This window comes from Jaculus jaculus, chromosome 4 (assembly GCF_020740685.1).
Source record: "Jaculus jaculus isolate mJacJac1 chromosome 4, mJacJac1.mat.Y.cur, whole genome shotgun sequence".
NCBI lineage: Eukaryota > Metazoa > Chordata > Mammalia > Rodentia > Dipodidae > Jaculus > Jaculus jaculus.
In genome coordinates this window covers 168,372,140-168,395,119 of record NC_059105.1, presented here as the reverse complement: position 1 = coordinate 168,395,119, position 22,980 = coordinate 168,372,140, and the positions used below count along the sequence as shown (strand labels likewise).

The window sequence follows — 22,980 nt, the reverse complement described above, 5'->3', positions numbered from 1 at the left end:
TCTATATCTACTGTTTCCAGTCCATCCCTCTTTATTTAGCCTTTTGTCTATACACGGGGTGAATGATGCTTATCTTTGCGTTACTTATAGCGAAACCTTCATCGTATGATAGTTTTATTTATTTTTTAAAATTTTTTTGTTTATTTTATTTACTTATTTGAGAGTGACAGAGAGAGAAAGAGTCAGATAAACAGAGAATGGGCGTGCCAGGGCCTCCAGCCACTGCTAACGAACTCCAGACATGTGTGCCCCTTGTGCATCTGGCTAACGTGGGTCCCGGGAAATGAAGCCTCGAATCGGAGTCCTTAGGCTTCACAGGCAAGCGCTTAACCGCTAAGCCATCTCTCCAGCCCAATAGTTTTATTTTTGTTTCCAGCTCTTTGCTGAGTTCTGCCAGCTCATGAGACATCTCCTCTTACCTTGCTAGATATCCCTGGTGATTTTATTATTTTATGGTAGGATACATTATTGAGGCTTTCTTTTTTAACTAACTGTGATCCACTTGCCATGTCAGCCTTGGCAGGTTCTTTTGCTACCACAGCCTCTCCTATCATATTTTCCTTATTTATCTTTGTTAAGTACCCTGTGCTGATACTTAGTGTTAGCATTACTCACTCATCTTCGTAGGCGTTGGGAGGGCCTGGCGGGCTGGTGCAGGGTAGCAGGAACACTTGATGGCAACTTGGGAACTTTGTTACGGCTCAGCTGTGTAATTTCTGCCCTCTTTACTCCTCTCCTCCTTCATTCACAATGAATTCTCTCTAGTGTCCCCTGCCTTGCCCACTTTTTCTGTAGCGGAAGTAGGGAGTGCCTGTGTAAGCTTGGTTTACATCCTTCTGCCAGTGGCCCTTGACTCAGCGATCCAAACAAAGGGCTCTTGGTCTTGCTCCCGGCTGGTCGAACCTGTGCCTGACTTGTATCTCCTCACAGGAGTTCTTGGTGCTTCCCATGCCCTTGCATGGCTTTCACTCAACCAGGTGGCGTTGCTCATCAGTTTGTCACATGGGTAAATGTGTTGCCTAGCTTCAGAGAGTATTTCTGTTTCATGTTCTCGTTGATTGGCTGAAACTTGGAGAAGAAGCAAGCCATGTTGAGAAGGAAATCTGCGTCATTTTTAAAAGCTGCATATAACCCTTTGTATGGGCAGAGCCTGGTGTAACCAGCATCCTCTTGATGGTCACTGGTAGCCATGCAAAGGGAATAACTAGAAAAGTTTCTCCACTTCTTAATAAGTGATAATTTAATTGACAAATACGTAGGGAAATTGAAAGAATAAGTATAGCGAACACTCAGGGACCCAGCCTCTAGATTTGACAATTGACCTTTGTTTTGTTTTTTGTTTTTTTTGTCAAGGTAGTGTCTCACTTGAGTCCAGGCTGACCTGGAATTCACTACGTAGTCTCAGGGTGGCCTTGAACTCACGGGCAATCCTCCTAAGTGCTGGGATTAAAGGTGTGCGCCACCACGCCCGGCATTTTACCTGGCTTTTAAGCTGAGTACACTAGGCTATGGCATCAAAATTAGTCACAGCATGGGATGGAGAGATGGCTTAGCGGTAAGCACTTGCCTGTGAAGCCTAAGGACCCTGGTTCGAGGGTCAATTCCCTGTAAGCCAGATGCACAAGGTGGCACATGCATCTGGAGTTCGTTTACAGTGGCGGGAGGCCCTGCTGTGCCCATTCTGTCTGTCTCTTTATCTGTCACTCTCAAATAAATAAAAAATAAATAAACAAAAATTTTTTTTTAAAAATTAGTCACAGCATAAGTTGTTTACTAAAGTAGATGTCTATTTCACATGGTCGGGGGCTATTTACTCTGTCATTCTGGGCTAGAGCCAGGTGAAACATGCTCTTTAGTTTTTAGCACATGGCTGTGGCTTCTAGGATTTTCTACATCTCAATAGGTCAAAAGAAAGAAAGAGTAATAGGATAGGATGTGACTTGCCTGGTTCCTTGACCATGCAACACGTTATTTCTGATTCATATTCCATTAGCTAGTGGTCTTGTCTAAAATGCAGAAGATGGGCTGAAGAGAAGGTTTAGTGGTTAAGGTATTTGCCTACAAAGCCAAAGGACCCAGGTTCAGTTCCTCTGGACCCATGTAAGGCAGATGCACCAGGTGGCGCATCCATCTGGAGTTTGTTTGCAGTGGATGGAGTCCCTGGCATGCCCTTTCTCTGTCAAATAAATAAAATAAATTTAAAATGCAGAAGATATAGGAAATATAGTTAAGCTGTGTGCCCATAAGAACAGATTTGAGCTGGGTGTGGTGTTGCACACTTTTATTCCCAGCACTTGAGAGGCTGAGGTAGGAGGATTGCTATGAGTTCAAGGCCAACCTCAGACTTCATATTGAATTCCAGCTCAACCTGGGTTGGAGAGATGGCTCAAGAGTTGAGGCACTTGCCTGCAAAGCCTAACAACCCAGGTTCGATTCCTCAATACCCACATAAAGCCAGATGCAAAAAGTGGCACATGTATCTGGAGTTCATTTGCAGCAGCTAGAAGCCCTAACCACACCCATTATGCCTATCCCCCCCCCCCCATCTCTCTCTCCCCTTGGAAATAAATGAATAATTAAAGAGAAAGAGAGAGAGCTGGAGGGATACCTTAGCACTTCAGGTGTTTATCTGCAAAGCAAAAGGACCTAGGTTCGATTCCCCAGGTCCCATGTATGCCAGATACACAAGGGAGCACATGTGTCTGGAGTTTGTTTGCAGTGCCTGGAGGCCCTGGCAAGCCCATTCTCTCTCTCTCTTTCTCTCTCTCTCTCTCTCTCTCTCTCCCCCCCCCTCTCTTTCTTCCTCTTTCCCTCTGTCAAATAAGTAAATAAAATTAAAAAATAAATAAAAAAAACCAAAGGGGAAAATATAACAGATTTGAGGGAACAGCTCAAAGTCTACCTAATGGGGTCACTGCTTTAAGGTTTTCTTTAAGTCACGACTTTATGTTAGGACGTTGTAATTTGTAACATTCTTCCACTCTAGGAATTACGCTGTCGGAATACTTCCGTGACATGGGCTACCACGTCAGCATGATGGCAGACTCTACCTCGAGATGGGCTGAGGCCCTCAGGGAGATCTCTGGTCGCCTGGCAGAAATGCCTGCAGGTAAGTTTTCATATTGCTTGTCACTAATAGGATTTTAGCAGCTAGCTTAGAACCTTTGTTCAAAAGTGATTTTTTTGTCTTTCAGATAGCGGCTATCCCGCATATCTTGGTGCCCGCCTGGCCTCATTTTATGAGCGAGCAGGCAGAGTAAAATGTCTTGGAAATCCCGAAAGAGAAGGGAGTGTCAGCATTGTGGGAGCGTAAGCAGCAAACCTATTTCTTCATTTTCTTTTCTTTTTAAAAAAAAAAAATGTTATTTATTTATTTATTTGGGGGCGGGGGTAAAGAGAATGGGCAAGCCCGGGCCCCTAGCCACTACAAACTCCAGACACATGCACCACCATGTACATCTGGATTATGTGGGTAATGGGGAAGTGAACATCATGGGTCCTTATGCTTCACAGGCAAGTGCCATAACTACTAAGCCATCTCTCCAGCCCAGAGAATTAGTTCATGGGTTTTATTTTTTGTTGTTTGTTTGTTTGTGTTCCTAGGTAGGGTCTTGCTCTAGCCCAGGCTGATCTGGAATTTACTCTGTAGTCCCAGCCTAGCCTGCTAACTCACAGAGATTCTCCTACCTCTACTTCCAGAGTGCTGGCATTAAAAGTGTGTGCAACCATGCCTGGCCTGTTTTTTACTTTTCTTGAGGGCATAAAGTACCTTGCTATGTAGCCCAGGCTGGACTGGGACTAGCTGTGGTTCTGCCTCTGCCAATCAAGTGTGGCATGCAGCAGCACCAGTGCCCAGTTCATGCTGTTTGCTTCTCAAAAGAGAACATTTAGCCAGGTGTGGCGGCGCACACCTTTAATCCCAGCACTTGGGAGGCAGAGGTAAGGAGGATCACTGTGAGATCAAGGCCAGCCTGAGACTACAGAGTGAATCCAGGCCAGCCTGGGCTAGAGCCAGACCATACCTCCAAAAAGAGAGGGAACATTTAACTGACTCTGGGAGTAAAGGTTTTTAAGTGGGCCTGGTTTTTGTTGTTGTTGTTGTTTTGTTTTTTGGGTTTTTTTTTCCAAGGTAAGGTTTCAGGGTGACCTCAAACTCACGTTGATCCTCCTACCTCTGCCTCCCAAGTGCTGGGATTAAAGGTGTGCGCCACCACGCCCGGCTTCTTCTTCCTTTATTTTTATTTTATTTTTTATCTAAGATCATTCCAACAGACATTTATTTCTAAAGTTATATCAAAGTTAGGGCTGAGGGTTGAGGGTACTGATGCTTCATTAGCAAACACGAAGCCCTGGATTCCATCACTAGCAACAAATGAACAAATAAGAAGTTAATTTATTTTGGTTTCTCTTAAAAACTGACTTTTGTGTACTCGTTAGAATTGTTAATATATTCACATAGTTAGCTTTCAAAGATTGACTATGTACAATTATTTTTCATAAACAGTTCTAATTGTTGTATTTTATTTTTAATCTAGAGTTTCTCCACCTGGTGGTGATTTTTCTGACCCAGTTACATCTGCTACTTTGGGTATTGTCCAGGTATGTTCTTCCCAATATAGTCAACTTGTGAACCTTCCTCTGTTCCCTCCCTAGCCATTCTATTATCAAACCACCAAGTATTTAACTTAGTTACTGAAAAATAGGTAAAAATAAAGTTTATGTCATTAATATCCTTAGCACTGGGAAAGCTGAGTACTTTCTGTTTTTCTTAGCTCCTCAACAGAGTTTTTATAGTAAATAGAACACGTGTGGAAAGTATATCTAAGTAGCAAAGGTTTCTTGGTGTTAGAGTTGTCCTGCCCTTAAGTTATAGTAACCCTACCTGCTGAACTAAATAAGCCCAAAGTTGTGTAATCCGAAGGCCAAAAAAAAAAAAATCTAGGAGCTAGAGAGATGGTTCTGCATTTAAGGCACTTGCCTGCAGAGCCTAACTGGGTTCAGTTCCCCAGTACCCACATAAAGCCAGATGCACAAAGTGGCACATTCGTCTGGAGTTCATTTGTCATGACTAGGGGCCCTGGCGTGCCTGTCTGTCTTTTCTTTCTTTCCTTCTTTCTTTCTTTCTTTCTTTCTTTCTTTCTTTCTTTCTTTCTTTCTTTCTTTCTTTCTTTCCCCCCCCCCCCACTTTCCTCCTCCCTTTCTTTGCAAATCAATATATATTTTTTAAGATCTAGAAGTTTATTTGTTATCACAGCATGGTTCGGAGCAGATGGTCTCATCAGAAAGTGGCTCTCCTCAGTCACGACAGGAGTCCTGTGCCCCTCAGTCTTATTCCTGTATCGTCACTCAGCCTGGCAGGTTTTTGCACTTAGCTGGCACAAGAGGAAACTGTGGAGAAAGCATATCCACTGTTTTGAACGTTAGGCTCCAAAAGACACAAGCATTCCGTTCATTCTGTTAACTCACCTACATGGAAACAAGAATAGAAAATGTGATTTCTGCCTATACATTTGTTTCCTTGAGACAAGGTATGAGTTTCAGTGGATGGCTGACCAACCTGGCCATTAAAAGAAACCTGTCTTAAAGATGTGTATGAAACACAGCTATAGTTTAAAAAAAAAAAAAATGTTAGCCACATGTGGTGGCTAATACCTTTAATCTCAGCACTTAGATGGCAGAGGATTGCCGAAAGTTCAAAGCCATCCTGAGACTAAATAATGAATTCCAGGTTAGCCTAGGCTAGAGTGAGACTCTCCCTTGAAAAAAAAAAAAAGTTGGTATGTTCAACAGTCTATCTGTGTAATTCATATGGGGAAAACAAAATATTTACATACGTTTCTGCCAGTATCATTAAATGGCAGAGACTAAATTTATGTATGGCACTGAAGGTCTTTAACATTGGTGCTAAAATTTTAAGCTTTAAATTGAGGAGGGTTGCAAAGTTAGCAATGCGGAAAATATCTATGAGCATTTGGCCTCAGAAAAATCAGTGTCAAATATCATTAAAATGGCCCATAATGATGAGGAAGTCAATTTAATCAGGACAAGTGTTGGTTTCATCTCAGTAAGCCTTCCTGGTTCTTCTGTTTTTGTTGTATCGTAGTAATTTCCAAGAGAATTAACTTTCCTTTTTGCTGTCATATTTGATGGTAGTAAAGGAAACTTAAATAAAAATTGCATTTGGCGTGTGGGTAATTAGCCATTCTAAAAATTATTCGCACACACACGTGTGCCTGCATGTATGTACACACAAACTTCCCCTGTGTTGGGGGGAATGGTGGTCAGAAATTGACATTTGGTGTCTTTCTTGATCGCTCGCTTATTAATTTTACTGAGATAGCATCTCTCGCTTGAGCCAGAGCTTGCTGATTCAGCTCCTCTAGCTAGCCCCAAGGATTCCCCGTCTCTGCTTTCCACACACTGGGATTATAAACCACCAAGCCAGCCTGATGTTGTATGTGGGCAGTAGGAATCTAAACTCTAGTGCTTATGGATGCAAAGCACTTTATCTACTAAGCCATATCCCCAGCCTAAGAATATATATTTAAAAGATTTTCTGCAAGTTTCATTATATTTCACTATTGAAAAAAAAAAGTGTTTTTGAGGTAGGGTCTCGCTCAGGCTGGCCTCGAACTTGCAGCTATCCTCCTACCTCAGCCTCTCACATGTTGGGATTAAAGGAGTATGCAGCCACGTCCGGCATTTTATCCTATTTCAATCATACTTAGTACTAGTACTAGAAAGATACATAATTTGACCAACAAGTCACTAAACGATCTGTCGTACAAACGTATACTTCCGCAATTACAAAGAAAAGGCACTGTTGCTTTTTTTTTAATATTTTATTTACTTATTTGAGAATGACAGAGAGAGAGAGAAAGAGGCAGAGAGAGAGAGAGAGACAGACAATGGGTGCACCAGGGCCTCCAGCCGCTGCAAATGAACTGCAGACGCATGTGTCCCTTTGTGCATCTGGCTAACGTGGGTCCTGAGGAATTGAACCTCGAACCAGGGTCCTTACGCTTCACAGGCAAGCACTTAACCACTAAGCCATCTCTCCAGCCCCACTGTTGTTTTTTATTGTTTGTCAGGTGTTCTGGGGCTTAGATAAGAAGCTAGCTCAGCGTAAGCACTTCCCCTCTGTCAACTGGCTCATCAGCTACAGCAAGTACATGCGCGCCCTGGACGAATACTATGACAAACACTTCACGGAGTTCGTTCCCCTGAGGACCAAAGCCAAGGAGATTCTGCAGGAGGAAGAGGACCTGGCAGAAATTGTGCAGCTTGTGGGAAAGGTAAGCTCAGTTTGTGGGGTACCTGTTAAGGCTCAGTGGGCAGCAAAAACTTGGATATGTGAATTCTTTCCTAGCAAAGTGAATAAATACGAAGTATACATTTAAATTTAAAAAACTTAAAATACAGGCTGGGGAGATGGCTTTCTGGTTAATGGCACTTGCTTCCAAAGCCCTCTGGCCTGGGTTCAGTTCCCCAGCCACTCACCTAAAATCAGACCCAAATCTGACACAAACATCTGGCTTTCTGTTTTTAGTGGCCAGAGGCTCTGGCACACCCATACACAAGCACACACACAAATTAACTAACTAACTAATTAATTAATTTAAAACAAGCCACTTGAATGTAGAGCTGAGCATCGTGATGTATGTCTGTAGTCCCAGAATCCAGAGGCTGAGGTAGGTAGATCCCCATGAGTTTGAAGCCTGTCTCGTCTTAAAATTGACAAACAAAAACTTAAATATAAAACATCTTTTATACTCATTGAATTTTTAAGTTCTTCATTGCACTTAGCATAATCATAGGATGATTATAGGGGAGAATGCAACATGTCATTTTCTGTCCATTCCCAGCCAAATTAAATGTGGTAAAATTAGGGCCGGGGGCTGGGATTATAGACATGAGCCACTATGCCTGGCTTCATATAAATTTAGACAAAAGAAAACACATTAAAAAACATGCAGTATTTATCTGTAGTTGAAGAAAGAAATAGAAATGAAAGGATTTTTATTAAAAAAATAAAAGAAATAGAGGAGTTTACAATACAAAAAACATTCAAGAACGCAGTGAACTCTGTGCCTGTTCTTTTGTCACAATTCCCAGGTAATTTCTTCTTTTTATTGATCCCAGCAGCAATTGCGTTGTCTCTCAAGACCAAAAGGGCAGGTGCAAAAGCATTGGAGGCAATAGTAGTTACAGGGTGAAGCCCTGTAACTTAGCTATGCCAATAAAATACTCAAATATAGATAAGTACATACATTGCTCTTTGTTGTTCTACACATCATGTAATGCTTAAAAAAATAAAAAAAAAAGACGTGGTGGAGCACACCTTTAATCCCAGCACTTGGGAGGCAGAGGTAGGAGGACTGCCATGAGTTCAAGGGCAACCTGAGACTACATAGTGAATTTCAGGTCAGCCTGGAGTACAGTGAGACCATACCTTGAAAAAATCAAAAATAAAAAAAGTATATTTATGAGCTACTCAAATTACTGTGCAACAAACCTAAAACCAGAGTCTAACAACTGAGGCAGGAAGCTAAGATATGAAGAAATACTTGATTAAAAAAGAACATTAGTGAGCCAGGTGTGGTGGTGCACACACCTTTAATCCCAGCACGCGGGAGGCAGAGGTAGGAGGATCACCATGAGTTCAAGGCCAACCTGAGACTCCATAGTGAATTCCAGGTCAGCCTGGGCTAGAGTGACACCCTACCTCAAATCCCCCCCACCAAAAATAAAGAACATTAGAGGTGGGCATGGTGACGCGCGCCTTTAATCCCAGCACTTGGGAGGCAAAGGTAGGAGGATCACCATGATTTCGAGGCCACCCTGAGCTACAGTGAAACCCTCCCTCAAAAAATCAAAACAAACAAACAAAAACAGCACTTTAGTTTGCATTCCCATCTTCATAGCAATACCATCCGCACACAACAGCCAGGACTGAAAGCAGCTCAGACGTCCCTCAGTCTGTAAATGGACAATTACTCTTGCTAAGGACAGAAATCCTGCCACACGCTTCAACACAAGTTGCCTCGAGGGTTATTACAGTAAGTGAAACGAGCCAATCACGGAAAGGCAAGTAGGTATGATTTCCCTTGTATGAGGAATCCAAAGCCATCAGGCTGATAGAAATTAAAACTTGAAGACTCTATGCAGTGACTGGAGGGAGGGGTGACAAGGGAGTTGCATGCCTTTTACTGGCATCAAGTTTCAGATATGTAAGATGGGGAAGTTTCGAACATATTTCACAATAACGTAAATTTACATTGCACTACTGAAAATGTTTGCTTTTTAGGCCACAAAGACTGGTCCAGAGTTATTATTTTACTGACTTCAGACAAGCTTTTGTCGTTGTTGTTGTTGTTTTTGTTTTTGAGGTAGAGTCTTGCTCTAGTCCAGGCTGACCTAGAATTCATTATGTAGTCTCAGCCTTGAACTCAAGACAGTCCACCTACCTCTGCCTCTACCTCTGCCGGGATTAAAGGCGTGCACCACCACATCTGGCCTCAAACAAACTTTTGCCTCAGCCTTCCGAGCACTGCTTACAAGCCTCGGTCACCACTCGCTTTCAGAAGATAAACTCTTAATCACGTACTTCTTACACAATAAGAAAACAGTGAGCCCCGCGTGGTGGCTTGTGTGTGTTATCCCTGCACTTGGGAGCGTGAAGCAGGATTGCTGTGAGCATGGCCTAGAATAAGACCCTCTCTCCAAAAAACCAAACCAAACAACAACAACAAAACGAATAATTAAAAAGCAGTTATAGGGTTGGAGGGATGGCTTAACGGTTAAGGCAATCTTTGCCTGCAAAGCCACTAAAGGACCCAGGTTCAATTCCCCAGGACCCACATACGCCAGATGCACAAGGTGCCGCATGTGTCTGGAGTTCATTTACAGTGACTGGAGGCCCTGGTGCACCCATTCTCTCTTCTCTCTTCTGTCTTTCTCTCTGGCAAATAAATAAAAATAAAATATATGTTTTTAAAAAGCAGTTATAGCCAGGTGTGGTGGCGCATGCCTTTAATCCCAGCACTCAGGAGGCAGAGGTAGGAGGATCACCATGAGTTCAAGGCCACCCTGAGACTACAGAGTTAATTCTAGGTCAGCCTGGGCCAGAGTGAGACCCTACTTCGAAAAAAAAAAAAAAAAAGCAGTTATAAAGGAGCTGATTAAGAATAAGTTATTACGTGCTGATTACATAATGTTCACTCACTCATGGATTGTGCCACACATTGTGGAAAGATATTTCTAAAAATAACTTTTTCTTTTCTAGGCTTCTTTGGCAGAAACAGATAAAATTACTCTGGAAGTAGCAAAACTTATCAAAGATGACTTCCTACAACAAAATGGATACACTCCTTATGACAGGTACACATAGCAACTTGATTTCTTTTTTTTTTCTTTTTTTTTTTTTTTTTTTTCAAGGTAGGGTCTCACTCTAGCCCAGGCTGACCTGGAATTCACTATGGAATCTCAAGGTGGCCTCAAACTGATGGCGATCCTCCTACCTCTGCTTCCCAGGTGCTGGGATGAAAGGCGTGTACCACCATGCCCCACCTTGATTTCCATTTGTTTAGTGTGGGGATTTTCTGTTGTCCTGTAGGGAAAGGTGTGTACTTTAAACCCTTTTTCTCACCCAGATACACTTTCATACATTCACAGCAGGCATCTAGTGATCTAATGTGTCCCTTTGACTCAGTTTGTCTGTTAGTCAGATTGTGATAACATTTTCTTGCATGCAGAGCCTGGGGATCACTGCTCACTCAAAAGCTGCTTTCTGCTTCTGCCTAAATAACCATTTCTGCTTTCCTGCCTTATTTCAAGAGAGCGCCATGTTTCTTTCTTTCTACCAAAGTCCCTGTTAGGAACCCCTCGTGCCCAGTGTTTGATTTCTCTAATTGTTTCTGCTAGTGCTATTGCTGTTTAGAGTTCCCCTTTCTCATGAACATGGAGAATTTGACCCCTGTATGTTAGTTAAGTAAGATTTTCTCTTACTTCATCTTTGGCTCCATAAAAAGAGAGAGAAAAAGAAAAAAATGTAAAAAACTGGGCAAAGAGAATGATTAACCAGAATTAGGGCAAGCAAAAAAAAAAAAAAAATCTGCCAGTATATCAGTGAGCCTTAGAAATCTGCTGTTAGGAACTACACTGAACCACTCACACCCAGATAATGAGTAAAATTCTTTGGAGAGAATATAATATAATACAATATAATACAATAATATAATATAATAATATAATATAATATAATATAATATAATATAATATAATATAATATGAATACACATGAAATGGAGTATTCGCCGGTGTGTATGTGCCTGTCTCTAAAAGGCATAGGTAAATGAAAATAATCACACTAAAGGAAATGGAGCCATTATTAACTTGAGCAACTTGCCACTTCCTGCTCTCTTACTAGCATTACACCTTAACCTGTGATCGCAGGGGAGTCTTTGTGATCTTGCCAAACAGCACTGTGTTAAAAAGCAAGCCTCGGGAGAAGCATGGGGTGGCGGCAGCCCTGCTTCGCTCTCCCGCTTCTTGCTGTAGCAGAAGCAGACATGACCCTTGAAATAGCCACGTCCACCTAGTGGCTGCACAGCTGCTGAGGCTGCTTCTTTTCTCCTATCGCTGTTCATTCCTTACCTGTCACCCAGCAAATGTAAGCAGTATGCATATTTTAAAATGCTAATGGAGCCGGGCGGGGTGGCACATGCCTTTAATCCCAGCACTTGGGAGGCAGAGGTAGGAGGATCACCACAAGTTCAAGGTCACCCTGAGGCTACATAATGAATTTCAGGTCAGCCTGAGCTAGAGTGAGACCCTACCTTGAAAAACTAAAAAATGCTAATGGCTGGTACTTTATGGCTAGATTTAAATTTGAATTTAACCATACCTGATTTTAACCCATACTACAGAGCTATAGTAACAAAAACAGCATGGTACTGGCACAAAAGCAGATATGTAGATCAATGGAACAGAATAGAGGACCCAGATATAAGTCCAGGTAGCTATAGCCACCTGATATTCGATAAAAGTGCCAAAGATACTCATTGGAGAAAAGACAGCCTCTTCAGCAAATGGTGCTGGGGAAACTGGATATGTATCTGTAGAAGGATGAAAATAGATTATTCTCTCTCTCTCCATGCACAAGAATTAAATCCAAATGGACTAAAGACCTTAACATCAGACCTGAAACTGAAGTTGCTGGAGGAAAAAGTAGGGGAAACCCTTCAACATATTGGTCTTGGCAAAGACTTTCTGAATATAAATTTGGATTTAAAACTACAGAATTAAAGTATGAGCTGCCTTGGAGGTTTTGTGAATTCTTCTTATACTCATCTGTCCTAGGTTCTGCCCATTCTACAAGACGGTGGGAATGCTGTCCAACATGATTGCATTTTACGACATGGCCCGCAGAGCTGTTGAAACCACCGCCCAGAGCGACAACAAGATCACGTGGTCGATGATCCGCGAGCACATGGGGGAGATCCTCTATAAACTGTCCTCCATGAAATTTAAGGTATGTTTTGTTTATGATGCCGCATTTCCTAGTAGAAAACCAACTTTCCTTCCTCCCTGCCTTCTTCCCTTCCAGTTCTAAGTATTGGAGTCTCAAACCTGGAGTTTGGAACCTATACTTAACCATTTGCACACATTTTCAGGTTGCATAAAACCAAAACAGGCCTCAAAGTGATATCTAAGTGGAAATTCTGATGGTAAAGATCATAGTATGTCATGTCTAAAACAAACGCTCATGTGTTTTTCTCTCTTGTCCACTAGAAAACTCACAGTTAAAAAAATTTGATGTTGCTTAGCAGCAATTATCCTAAAGTGCCTATTATCATTATCTGCCATGTTTGTACAATGACATCTACTCTGTTTACTTCTTTGTTAAATTTCATGTTACACCTTGCTTTTAACTTTGAAGGTGCCTCTTACTCTTTTGTAGGTACACAAGATAAAAATAGGTAGGTAGGGGCCAGGTGTGGTGGCGCACGCCTTTAATCCCAGCCCTCAGGAGGCAGAGGTAGGAGGATCGTCATGAGTTTGAGGCCACTCTGAGACTGCATAGTGAATTCCAGGTCAGTCTGAGCTAGAGTGAAACCCTACCTTGAATAAAAAGAATAAGAAAAAGGAAAAAAAAAATAGGTAGGTAACTGTGACCCCGCACTCAGGAGGTGAGGAGAGGAGACTCAGGAGAAAAGTCACAGTGTGCCAACAGGTGTACTAACCACCTATCAGTGATTCTCTTGAGTACATAAAAGTGATCGCGTAGGGCTGCAGAGATGTCTCGGCAGTTAAGATGCTTGCCCGTAAAGCCCAACGACCCGAGTTCTATTCCCAATACCCTTGTAAAGCCAGATGCCCAGTGGCGCATATGTCTGGAGTTTGTTTGCAGTGGCTGGAGTTCCTGGTATGCCCATGTTATCTGTCTCTGTCAGACATGGTGGCACACACCTTTAATCCCAGCACACTTAGGAGGCTGAGGCAGGAGGATTGCTGTGAGTTTCAGGCCAGCCTAGACTAATTCCAGATAAGCCTGGGCTAGAGCAAAACCCAACCTCAAAAAAAAAAAAAAAAAAAGACTATTTATACTGTAGTTTGAAAATATAAGCCTGTATTAATGGATATTCACTATGTTAAGAAGTTAAAAATATTCACAGCCTTAAGGCCTGCCATTTCACTGAGTTATGAACCAAGGAAATAATTCTTTATGTCCCATCCCCTTCCCCAGAATTATGGTCTCAACTCTAGTCACTTTACCTCTGTCTGCCAAATTAGGGTGAAGAGCATGTACCAACACACCCAGCAATAATTTTTTCTTCCTTCCTCCCTCTAGATTTTTGTTTTGTTTTGTTTTTTGTGTGTTTTGTTTTCTGTTTTTGATTTTTGCATTGCTGGAATTTAACCTAGCATTCTCACCCATACAAGGCAGTGGCTGTACTACTGAGTGCAGAGATTTTTCTTTTCAGAGTTTTTGAGGTAGAATGTCACTCCGTAGCTTAGGCTCACTCTGTAGTTCCAGGCTGGTCTCGAACTCATAGCAGTTCTTCTACCTCTGCCCTGAATGCTGGGATTAAAGCATGTACCACCTGATCTGATATTTTTAAAAATATTTTAATTTATGTATTTGAGATACAGGCAGAAAGAAAGTGGCAGGCAGAGAGAGAAAGAGTTGTGTGCCCCTGAGCCTCTTGCCCCTACAAATGAACTGCAGACATGAGTGGCATTTTGTACATCTGGCTTTATGTGGGTTTGGGGACCTGAACCTGGGCCATCAGACTTTGCAAGTAAGTTCCTTAAATGCTGAGCCATCTCTCCAGCCCAAGTCCAGAGATTTTTGATGTGGATATGTATGAGAAGTTACTTATTAAACCTCTCAAATGTCATCCAAGAATGAACAGTCAGCGTTGCATTATGGTACCCCCATGCGTTAAAATAAATGAGGTATTGGCCAGTTGTGGTGGCCCACACCTGTCATCCCAGCACGCAGGAGGCAGAGGCAGGAGGATCGTTGGGAGTCCAATGCCAGCATGGGACTATGTAGTGAACTCCAGGCCAGCCTGGGCTAGAGTGAAACCCTACTTCAAAAACAAAAATAAATAAATAAAACTTAAAAAATAGATGCAGTATCAAGAATATTTAGGACTGGAGAGATGGCTCAGTGGTTAAGGCACTTGACTGAAAAGCCTAGATTCCCAGTGTCCATGTTAAACCAGATGAACAAAGTAGCGCATGCATCTAGAGTTGGTTTGCAGCAGCTGGAGGCCCTGGAACACCCAGTTTCTCTCTCTCTTTCTCTCTTTCTCTCTGCTTGAAAATATTTTTAAAAAAGAATATTCAGAGCCGGGCATGCTGGCACACACCTTTAATCCCAGCACCCTGAGACTACACAGTGAATTCCAGGTCAGCCTGAGCTAGAGTGAGACCCTACCTTGAAAAACCAAGAAATGCCGGGTGTGGTGGCGCACACCTTTCATCCCAGCACTCAGGAGGCAGAGCACCATGAGCCCCAGACGACCTTGAGACTATATAGTGAATTCTAGGTCAGCCTCAGCTAGAGTGAGATCCTACCTGAGAAAACCCCCCCCCCAAAAAAAAAAACTGGCCTCCTCATACTTGTATGATAAGTACTTGATTCACTAAGCCATCTCCCTCGTCATTTAAATGTTTTATCTAAAGTTATATATCAGGAAGAGGAGAAAATTTTACCTTCAACAGTATTTCCTGGTAGTGTGATTACTTAAAGTGAAATAGTTTTTCTATTTATGTGCTCATTATATCAAATGCACATCAGAGATATTTTTCTGCATCACTAGATATTCTTATATAGCATTATTTTGGGCTAGAAAATAATAGTTCAAGGGCGGTAGAGATGGCTCAGGGGTTAAAGGTATTTGCTTGCAAAGCCTGACAGCCCAGGTTGAACTCCCCAGAACCTATGTAAAGCCAAATGCACAAAATGGCGCATGCATCTGGAGTTCATTTGCACTGGCCTGGTAATTTGCACATGCCTCTCCTTTGTGCATCTGGCTTACGTGGGACCTGGAGAGTCGAACATGTGTCCTTAGGCTTTGCATGCAAGTGCCTTAACCACTAAACCATCTCTCCAGCCCAAATACAACTCTTTTTTACAAATTATTCAATTTCATTGCTTTCCATAGGTTTTCTTTTTTTTTTTTTTTTTTGGTTTTACGAGGTAGAGTCTCACTCTGGTCCAGGCTGACCTGGAATTAACTCTGTCATCTCAGGGTGGCCTCGAACTCACGGTGATCCTCCTACCTCTGCCTCCCGACTGCTGGGATTAAAGGTGTGCACCACCACGCCCGGCAGTTTTCTTTTTTTTTTTTTTCGAGGTAGGGTCTTACTCTAGCCCAGGCTGACCTAGAATTCACTATGGAGTCTCAGGGTGGCCTCGAACTCACGGCAATCCTCCTACCTCTGCCTCCCGAGTGCTGGGATTAAACGCGTGCACCACCATGCCCGGCTTCATAGGATTTTTAAACACGATACATTTTAAGATTCTTATCTATATTTTCTCCATCCAGTTGTGGTACTATTACACCCTCAAATAATAAATTTTGTTTTGACTACATTAATTCCCAGTTGCTATATACACAGTAGTCATATGCTACTAATATGTGATGCTACAAAACTCTCACTTTTTTTCAATATTTATTTATTTATTTGAGAGCAATGGACAGAGAGAAAAAGGCAGATGGAGAGAGAGAGAGAGAGAGAGAATGGGCATGCCAAGGCCTCCAGCCACTGCAAACGAACTCCAGACACATGCACCCCGTTGTGCATCTGGCTAACGTGGGTCCTGGGGAATCGAGCCTCAAACTGGGCTCCTTAGGCTTCACAGGCAAGTGCTTAACCACTAAGCCATCTCTCCAGCCCTAAAACTCTCACTTTTGTGCACAATAATGGTGTGGTCATTGAATGTAGTTCACAAGCAAAGTACAAAAATGAGGGGTCAGGGAGGTGGCTCAGTGGTAAAGTGCTTGTCACTCAAGCTATAGTGCCTAAGTTCAAATCCCCAGCACCCACATAAAAACCTGACGCTGTGGCAGGCTTCTCTCATCGCAGCCCGCTGATCACAAGCTGAGAGGCAGAGGCAGGAGAATCTCCCAGGAGCTTGCAGACCAGCCAGGCTGGCGAATGTAGCAATGGATGACGATGAGAATGAGGGATCCTGCCTCACAAACAAGCTGGCAGGGGAAACCGATCCAACAGTTGTCCTTGACCTCCGCATGAGCACTGTGGCGCGCACACCTGCTGTCACGCACGTGGACATGCACATGCATCACATATACACACGTACCAAAACATTTCTACTTGTAAAAGAACATGAAGGTAGTTTTCTCCTGCTTGTGGTTTACTGGTGTACTTCATTTAACATGATGAATGAATGGATAGATGATAGGTAGGAAGGTAGGCAGATAGATAGAAAGAAATTTTTGTTTATTTGTTTTTTGAGGTAGGGTCTCACTCTAACCCAGGCTAACCTGAAATTCACTGTGTAGTCTCAGGAAGGCCACAGACTCACAGCAATCCTCCTACCTCGACCTCTCAAGTGCTGGCATTAAAGGCATGCACCACCACACCTAGCTAAAAATATATTAAATATAAGCCGGGCATGGTGGCGCATGCCTTTAATCCAGCACTTGGGAGGCAGAGTAGGAGGATTGCCGTGAGTTCGAGGCCAACCTGAGACTTCATAGTGAATTACAGGTCAGCCTGGGCTAGAGTGAGACCCTACCTCAAAAAAAAAAAACAAAAAACTATGTATGTATGTATATATATATATATATATATATATATATATATATATAACTTACCAACCACACATCCTGACCTGAAATGTATTGTCCAATGGTAAATTTGTAATGTCTTTTTTTTTTTTTTTCAGGATCCAGTGAAAGACGGTGAGGCGAAGATCAAGGCCGACTACGCACAACTTCTTGAAGACATGCAGAATGCATTCCGTAGCCTCGAGGACTAGAACTGTGACTTCATTTCTGTCCTCTCCCTCAGCAAGCCCACGTGTATTTTTTCCTAAGTTTCTCATCTCAAACCCCTTGGCTTTTTTTATTGTGCAGCTTTGAGACTAGTGCCTGTGTGTGTTGTCGTTTGTTTTGCTGTCGATGTGGGTAGGTCTTATGTGCAACACACATTCCTTTGCTCCAGGGTCGAGGGGCTCTCCAACCTTTACCTGAAGTGGTGACTGTAGTAAGCACACAGTGGCTACCCCACCGTCAACCTGTACGCGAGGTGACAACCCCTTGTCCTAGGTTCGCCCTCTCCTCGTGCCCAGGAGCTCGTAAGCGGGGCTGCTGCGCGCACTCTCTCTGCGTGGACTCAGAATGGAAGGCCAGATTGCTGTGTTTATTGGCGGATGCTGTGGGAAATGGCTCAGTCTGTGTGTGCTGAGGTCACTTGCAGCTTAGGGTTTTGTGAACTCTCTGCTTTGCAGGAAAAACTTTTTAAAAACATGAATGATTAATGTTCTGATTATGCATTGCTTTTCCAATATAAATTAGGAGTGTTTATGGGAAACTTGAGAACTGTTGTCTTTAAAAACAGGCATTTGTGAGGCTCAGCATAACGGATAAACCAGTTCCCTCTAAAAAGGTGGAAAATGAGCCAGGTGGGCAAACTTAACACCGTCTTTGTTTCATTTCACTAGGAAAACTCCAGTATCAAGGTCTTTTATTTAATGCATTACTACGAAATTCATTTTAAAGGTACATTTAAAACAATCATTGGAAACTTGATCTGTATCACAGCCTTTCTTTTTCTTAGACATCTTAGGAGGCTAAGCTTCCAGGAGTTACACGGCAGTGTGATGGCCAGCGTAGTGCCACAGAGACTGCCTACTCAGTGGGGATGAAAGGCAGTTTGCCCCTCTAAGAACCAGCTGGGCTGTAGTGATTCTTGGGGCCAGAGTGGCATTATGTTTTTACAAGGTAATGACATGTGCCACGTGTTTGCATGTTTGCTTGTATGCTGAATTTTTAAACAACCCATTTACCACTTGTAAAATTTGTGATTTTTTTTAATGTGCTTTTTTTTTTTTTAATTTACTGGTTCAGGCTTTTCAAACTATGTCCTTAGCAGCATATGGTTCCATACTATTTAATAGGGATGAAATGAATTCTTGTATCTCCTCATAACAGAAACTGGTTCGTGTGAAAAAATGATCAATTTCATTTTGCTCTCATTACTTTTAATATGATCATTTCTGTGTTGGCATAATAAGGAACATTGCCGAAAGCTCTGAGGTTTCCCATTAACTTTCTGACCAGTAGTGCTGATACCATCGCTTCATCTTTGGGAAGAGGAAAGGGTATGTGAACATGCCTAACAATCTCAAATACACAAATGTAATAGCATAAAGTATTTATTTTATGCCTTAGTATGTTATTTAAATTATTAGCAACGCAATTCTTTTGGTCTGTTAAAGGATCGATAGTCAGTAGACAATTCAGACATCACTTTGTGTAAGTCCTTGCAGGTTGCACATTTTTACACGGTGGACTGCTATTCAGGAAAGATATTCTTCCATATATATAACTTTTGTTAACTTTTCAACACTGTTGATAATAAGGATTATGCAATGATTTGTTGATGTGTAGACCTAATGTAATGGTGCTGCTTAATCAGTTTGCTTCCAGTATGGCCTCCTACTCAGGCTCTGACTGATGAAAATTAAAACAATATGAAAAAACTTTCTATTCCTACCTTAAACTACCAGCAGGCTAGGATTGTGATCATGAGTGATCTAAAGAAACTAGTGGAACAAGTTTGTTTGTTGTTGTTGTTGTTTTTGTTGTTGCTCTGAATTTGAGATGTGCATTCTTACTCCTTTTGAAGACTGTTGATGTGTGAGTGTGAAGTGGTACAGAAACAACATAACTCTCCCTTCGCTTGTATGTTGTAGAATTACACAATGTTCACACGTAGTATTTCTTCAGTAAGAATGTGTTAAAAGTACAGCCATCTTTTAAAAAGATTATGTAGTTCTATATTTATTGTGCTGTGCCTAGTCCTAAGTGCAGCCAGTGAAACAAGTTTCATACGTGTTTTCCAGTGTTAAGTCTCACACACTGCACCCTTGGAATGAAACTTCCTTCCATTCTGAAGAACGAACAGAAGAGGGCGTGTAAATTTCCTTCCTATCTTAAAGATTTCACTATAAGTTAAGAGTAACATATAATTATTAAAATCTATGAAAGAATAAAAAGTGGATTTAAATTACCTTTTTCTCCCATTCCTTTTTTTGAAGGGTGGCAACGCTGTCTGGTAGAAAGCACACCTGATTGTATTTTGGTTATGGTTTCAACATTAGCTAATGACTTACAATTAATAATTTTGCAAGAGAGATGATTTTAGATCTAATGTAAAAATTCAGCAATATCTTATGTAGCACCCAGGTATTATCGTTAGGTGCATTAGGTTTCTCTAGAGAAATGAACCAGTGTATTAAAAGGATATTTATGGGCTGGAGAGATGGCTTAGCAGTTAAGCGCTTGCCTGTGAAGCCTAAGCACCCCGGTTTGAGGCTCGACTCCCCAGGACCCACGTTAACCAGATGCACAAGGGGGTGCATGCATCTGGAGTTTGTTTGCAGTGGCTGGAGGCCCTGGCGTGCCCATTCTCTCTTCCTCTCTCTATGTGCCTCTTTTTGTCCCTCTCTGTCTCTCTCAAATAAACAAGCAAAAATAACAAAAAAAAAAAAAGGAGATTTATTAGATTGTCTTACCTGATTGGAAGCTGTGTAGTCCAACAGTGGCCATCGACATGCAGGAGAGCCAGTGAACGCAGGAGCTGCTCAGTCCAAGAATCTGGAAGGCTTAGAACAAGGGGGACAGATGACACCAGGCCCCGAAACTCCCAGGAGCACAGCTAGTGAGGAGTTCACATGGAAGGGCTGGAGACGTTGGATTCTGGTGTCACAGGCAAGTGCCTTAACCACTAAGCCATCTGTCCAACCCCAGTATATAAGTTTGACTGTATTGCTACAATTATAAGGAAGTCAGCTTTCTCAAGTGGAGTGTGGTAAAATGATGCTGAAGTTCACCTAAGAGGTTAGTTTGAGTATCCTTTAGAAGTTGATTCTGAAACAAGTATTTGAGTTTGAAGTAGTCTATTTGGGACTCATCCCAGGAACAACCAATAAGGGAATGAAAACAAAAGAAACCAATAAAAATGCTCGTTGCCAAGCAACTTAACAACTGTGGACTATGAGACACAGTCCTGCTTGGGAGTCTGGGGGGAAGTGAAGGACACACGTCGTTCCACCCTGATGCAGAAGCCAGCGTACTTATGTCAGTAGGCAGTTGACAGCGAGCTGCTGTCAATCTTCACTGAAAGTTGATCTCACAAAGATGAGTCCATACCACATGCAGTTCATGAAACAAACTGAAACAGAGATGAGAGTTGATGTAATGGTACACATGAATCACAGCCATAATCTTTAAAGAAGCCAAGTTTTTTAAAGTACTATATGAGGGCTAGAGAGATGGCTTAGTGGTTAAGGCAATTGCCTAGGAAGCCTAAGGACCCAGGTTTGACTCCCCAGAACCTGCGTAGGCCAGATGCATGGGGTGGCGCATGCGTCTGGAGTTCATTTGCAGTGCTTAGAAGCCCTGGTGTACCCGTTCTCTCTAATAAAATAATTTTTTTAAATGCCATATGAATCTCTTTATATATTTTTTTAAAAAATAAGGTCAAGAAGCCGGGTGTGGTGGTGCACACCTTTAATCCCAGCACTCGAGAGGCAGAGGTAGGAGGCTCACCGTAAATTCAAGGTCACCCTGAGAATACAGAGTGAATTCCAGGTCAACCTGGGCTAGAGTGAGACCCTACCTCGAAAAACCAAAAAATAAATAAAAATAAGGTCAAGATAACAATTGTACATGGTGGTAAGAGGGTATTAACAGCAGAAGAGAAGAGAGGGCGTCTGGTCCTGCTAGCGTATGTGTTCACATATGAGATGTAACGTGACATGAAACATGACATAGCCCTATTATGATTTTATGTATCAGTTACAGATTTTTTTTTTTTTTTCAGGGAGGTTGAGGTAGAGTCTTGCTCTTGTCCAAGCTGGCCTGGAATTCACTGTGTAGTCTCAGTCTTTGTGTGGCCTCAAACTCACAGTGATACTCCTACCTGTGCCTCCCAAGTGCTAGGATTAAAGGCATGCACTACCACACCAGGCTGCAAAAGTGCTTGCCTCATAAGCAGGATAAGGAGATGGCTCAGCAGTTAAAGGCACTTGCTTGCAAGGCCTGCCTGCCTTCCTGGGTTCAATTCTCCAGTACCCACATAAAGCCAGATGCATAAAGTGGTACATGTGTTTGGAGTTAGTTTGCAGCTCTGGTGTAGCCATTCTCTCCTGTTCATCCTCCCTGCTCCCTCTATCTAATAGGTAAATATTTAAAACAATAAGTGGGAGAACCTATGTTCCATCCCAGAACCCATGTAAAATGCCAGGTATGGAGGCACACCCCTGCAAAGACAAGAGGAACCATGGAGATTGCCAGCCAGCCTGATTGGTAAGCCCCAAGCCAATGTGTGATCGCCTCAAAGGAGGTCAAAAGAGCTGGACAGTGGACACGCACGTGCATATGCATTCACACACAAACACATGTACACACCAATACACGTGCAAAAAAATTGAGACATTATTTAGGTCCTTTTCTGTATGTGTTATACTTCAGTAAGTCTCTCTGTGGGGAGCAGATTTATTTCGTGTTTTTTCAAGGTAGGGTCTCACTCTGGTTCAGGCTAAACTGAAATATGCAGTAGTCCCAGGTTGGCCTTGAACTCACAGTAATCCTCCTATTTCATTCCCCTTGAGTGCTGGGATTAAGGGTGTATACCACTAATACTTGGTCTTTGTTTGATTTCTAAATTTGTGCTTTCTTACCAGTAGTGATAAATCTTATATTTTTATATTCATTCATTCATCTTGTGCTGGAGATCAAATATATGGTTTCATCATGCTGGGCAAGTGCTCTACTACTGAGCACTGAGAGAATTTTGCAACTCAGGAGCTTTATATATTTTTTTTAATTCACATTTATTTGATAGAGAGAGAGAGGAAGTGGCAGATAGAATAGGCATGTCAGAGCATCCAGCCCCTGCAAATGAATTCCAGTTGCATGTGCCACCTTGTGCATCTGGCTTATGTGGGACCTGGGGAATCGAACCTGGGTCCTTAGGCTTCACAGGCAAGCACTTTAATCCCTAAGCCATCTCTCCAGACCTTTTTAAAAAAAAAAAAAAATTTTTTTTTTGAAGAGCTTTCCATTTGCTTTGTAACCTGTAGCTTGTTCTGCTTGGTCAGCTGATTGGGATTCCAAGATTAATCTGTTCTTGGAACACAGTGAAGATAACTATGCCATGCGTTCACAGTGCTACAGCTAGTGGCATGTGAATGCATGTTCAGGCATTTATGAA

The 22,980-nt window shown here is 42.2% G+C and overlaps 1 protein-coding gene across 2 annotated transcripts in view; it reads left to right on the top strand.

The window, feature by feature from the left end:
- Atp6v1a (ATPase H+ transporting V1 subunit A) overlaps window positions 1-19,773 on the top strand; it is a 58,865-nt gene extending 39,092 nt beyond the window's left edge. For both annotated transcript variants that reach the window (XM_045147459.1, XM_045147460.1), the window contains exons 9-15: window positions 2,987-3,109; window positions 3,195-3,309; window positions 4,536-4,599; window positions 7,092-7,295; window positions 10,286-10,380; window positions 12,361-12,532; window positions 17,426-19,773. In XM_045147459.1, coding sequence (XP_045003394.1) covers window positions 2,987-3,109; window positions 3,195-3,309; window positions 4,536-4,599; window positions 7,092-7,295; window positions 10,286-10,380; window positions 12,361-12,532; window positions 17,426-17,518 — 866 coding nt within the window. In that variant the 3' untranslated portion in view covers window positions 17,519-19,773. The remainder of the gene's footprint in view (window positions 1-2,986; window positions 3,110-3,194; window positions 3,310-4,535; window positions 4,600-7,091; window positions 7,296-10,285; window positions 10,381-12,360; window positions 12,533-17,425) is intronic.
- The last annotated feature ends 3,207 nt before the right edge of the window (window positions 19,774-22,980 follow it).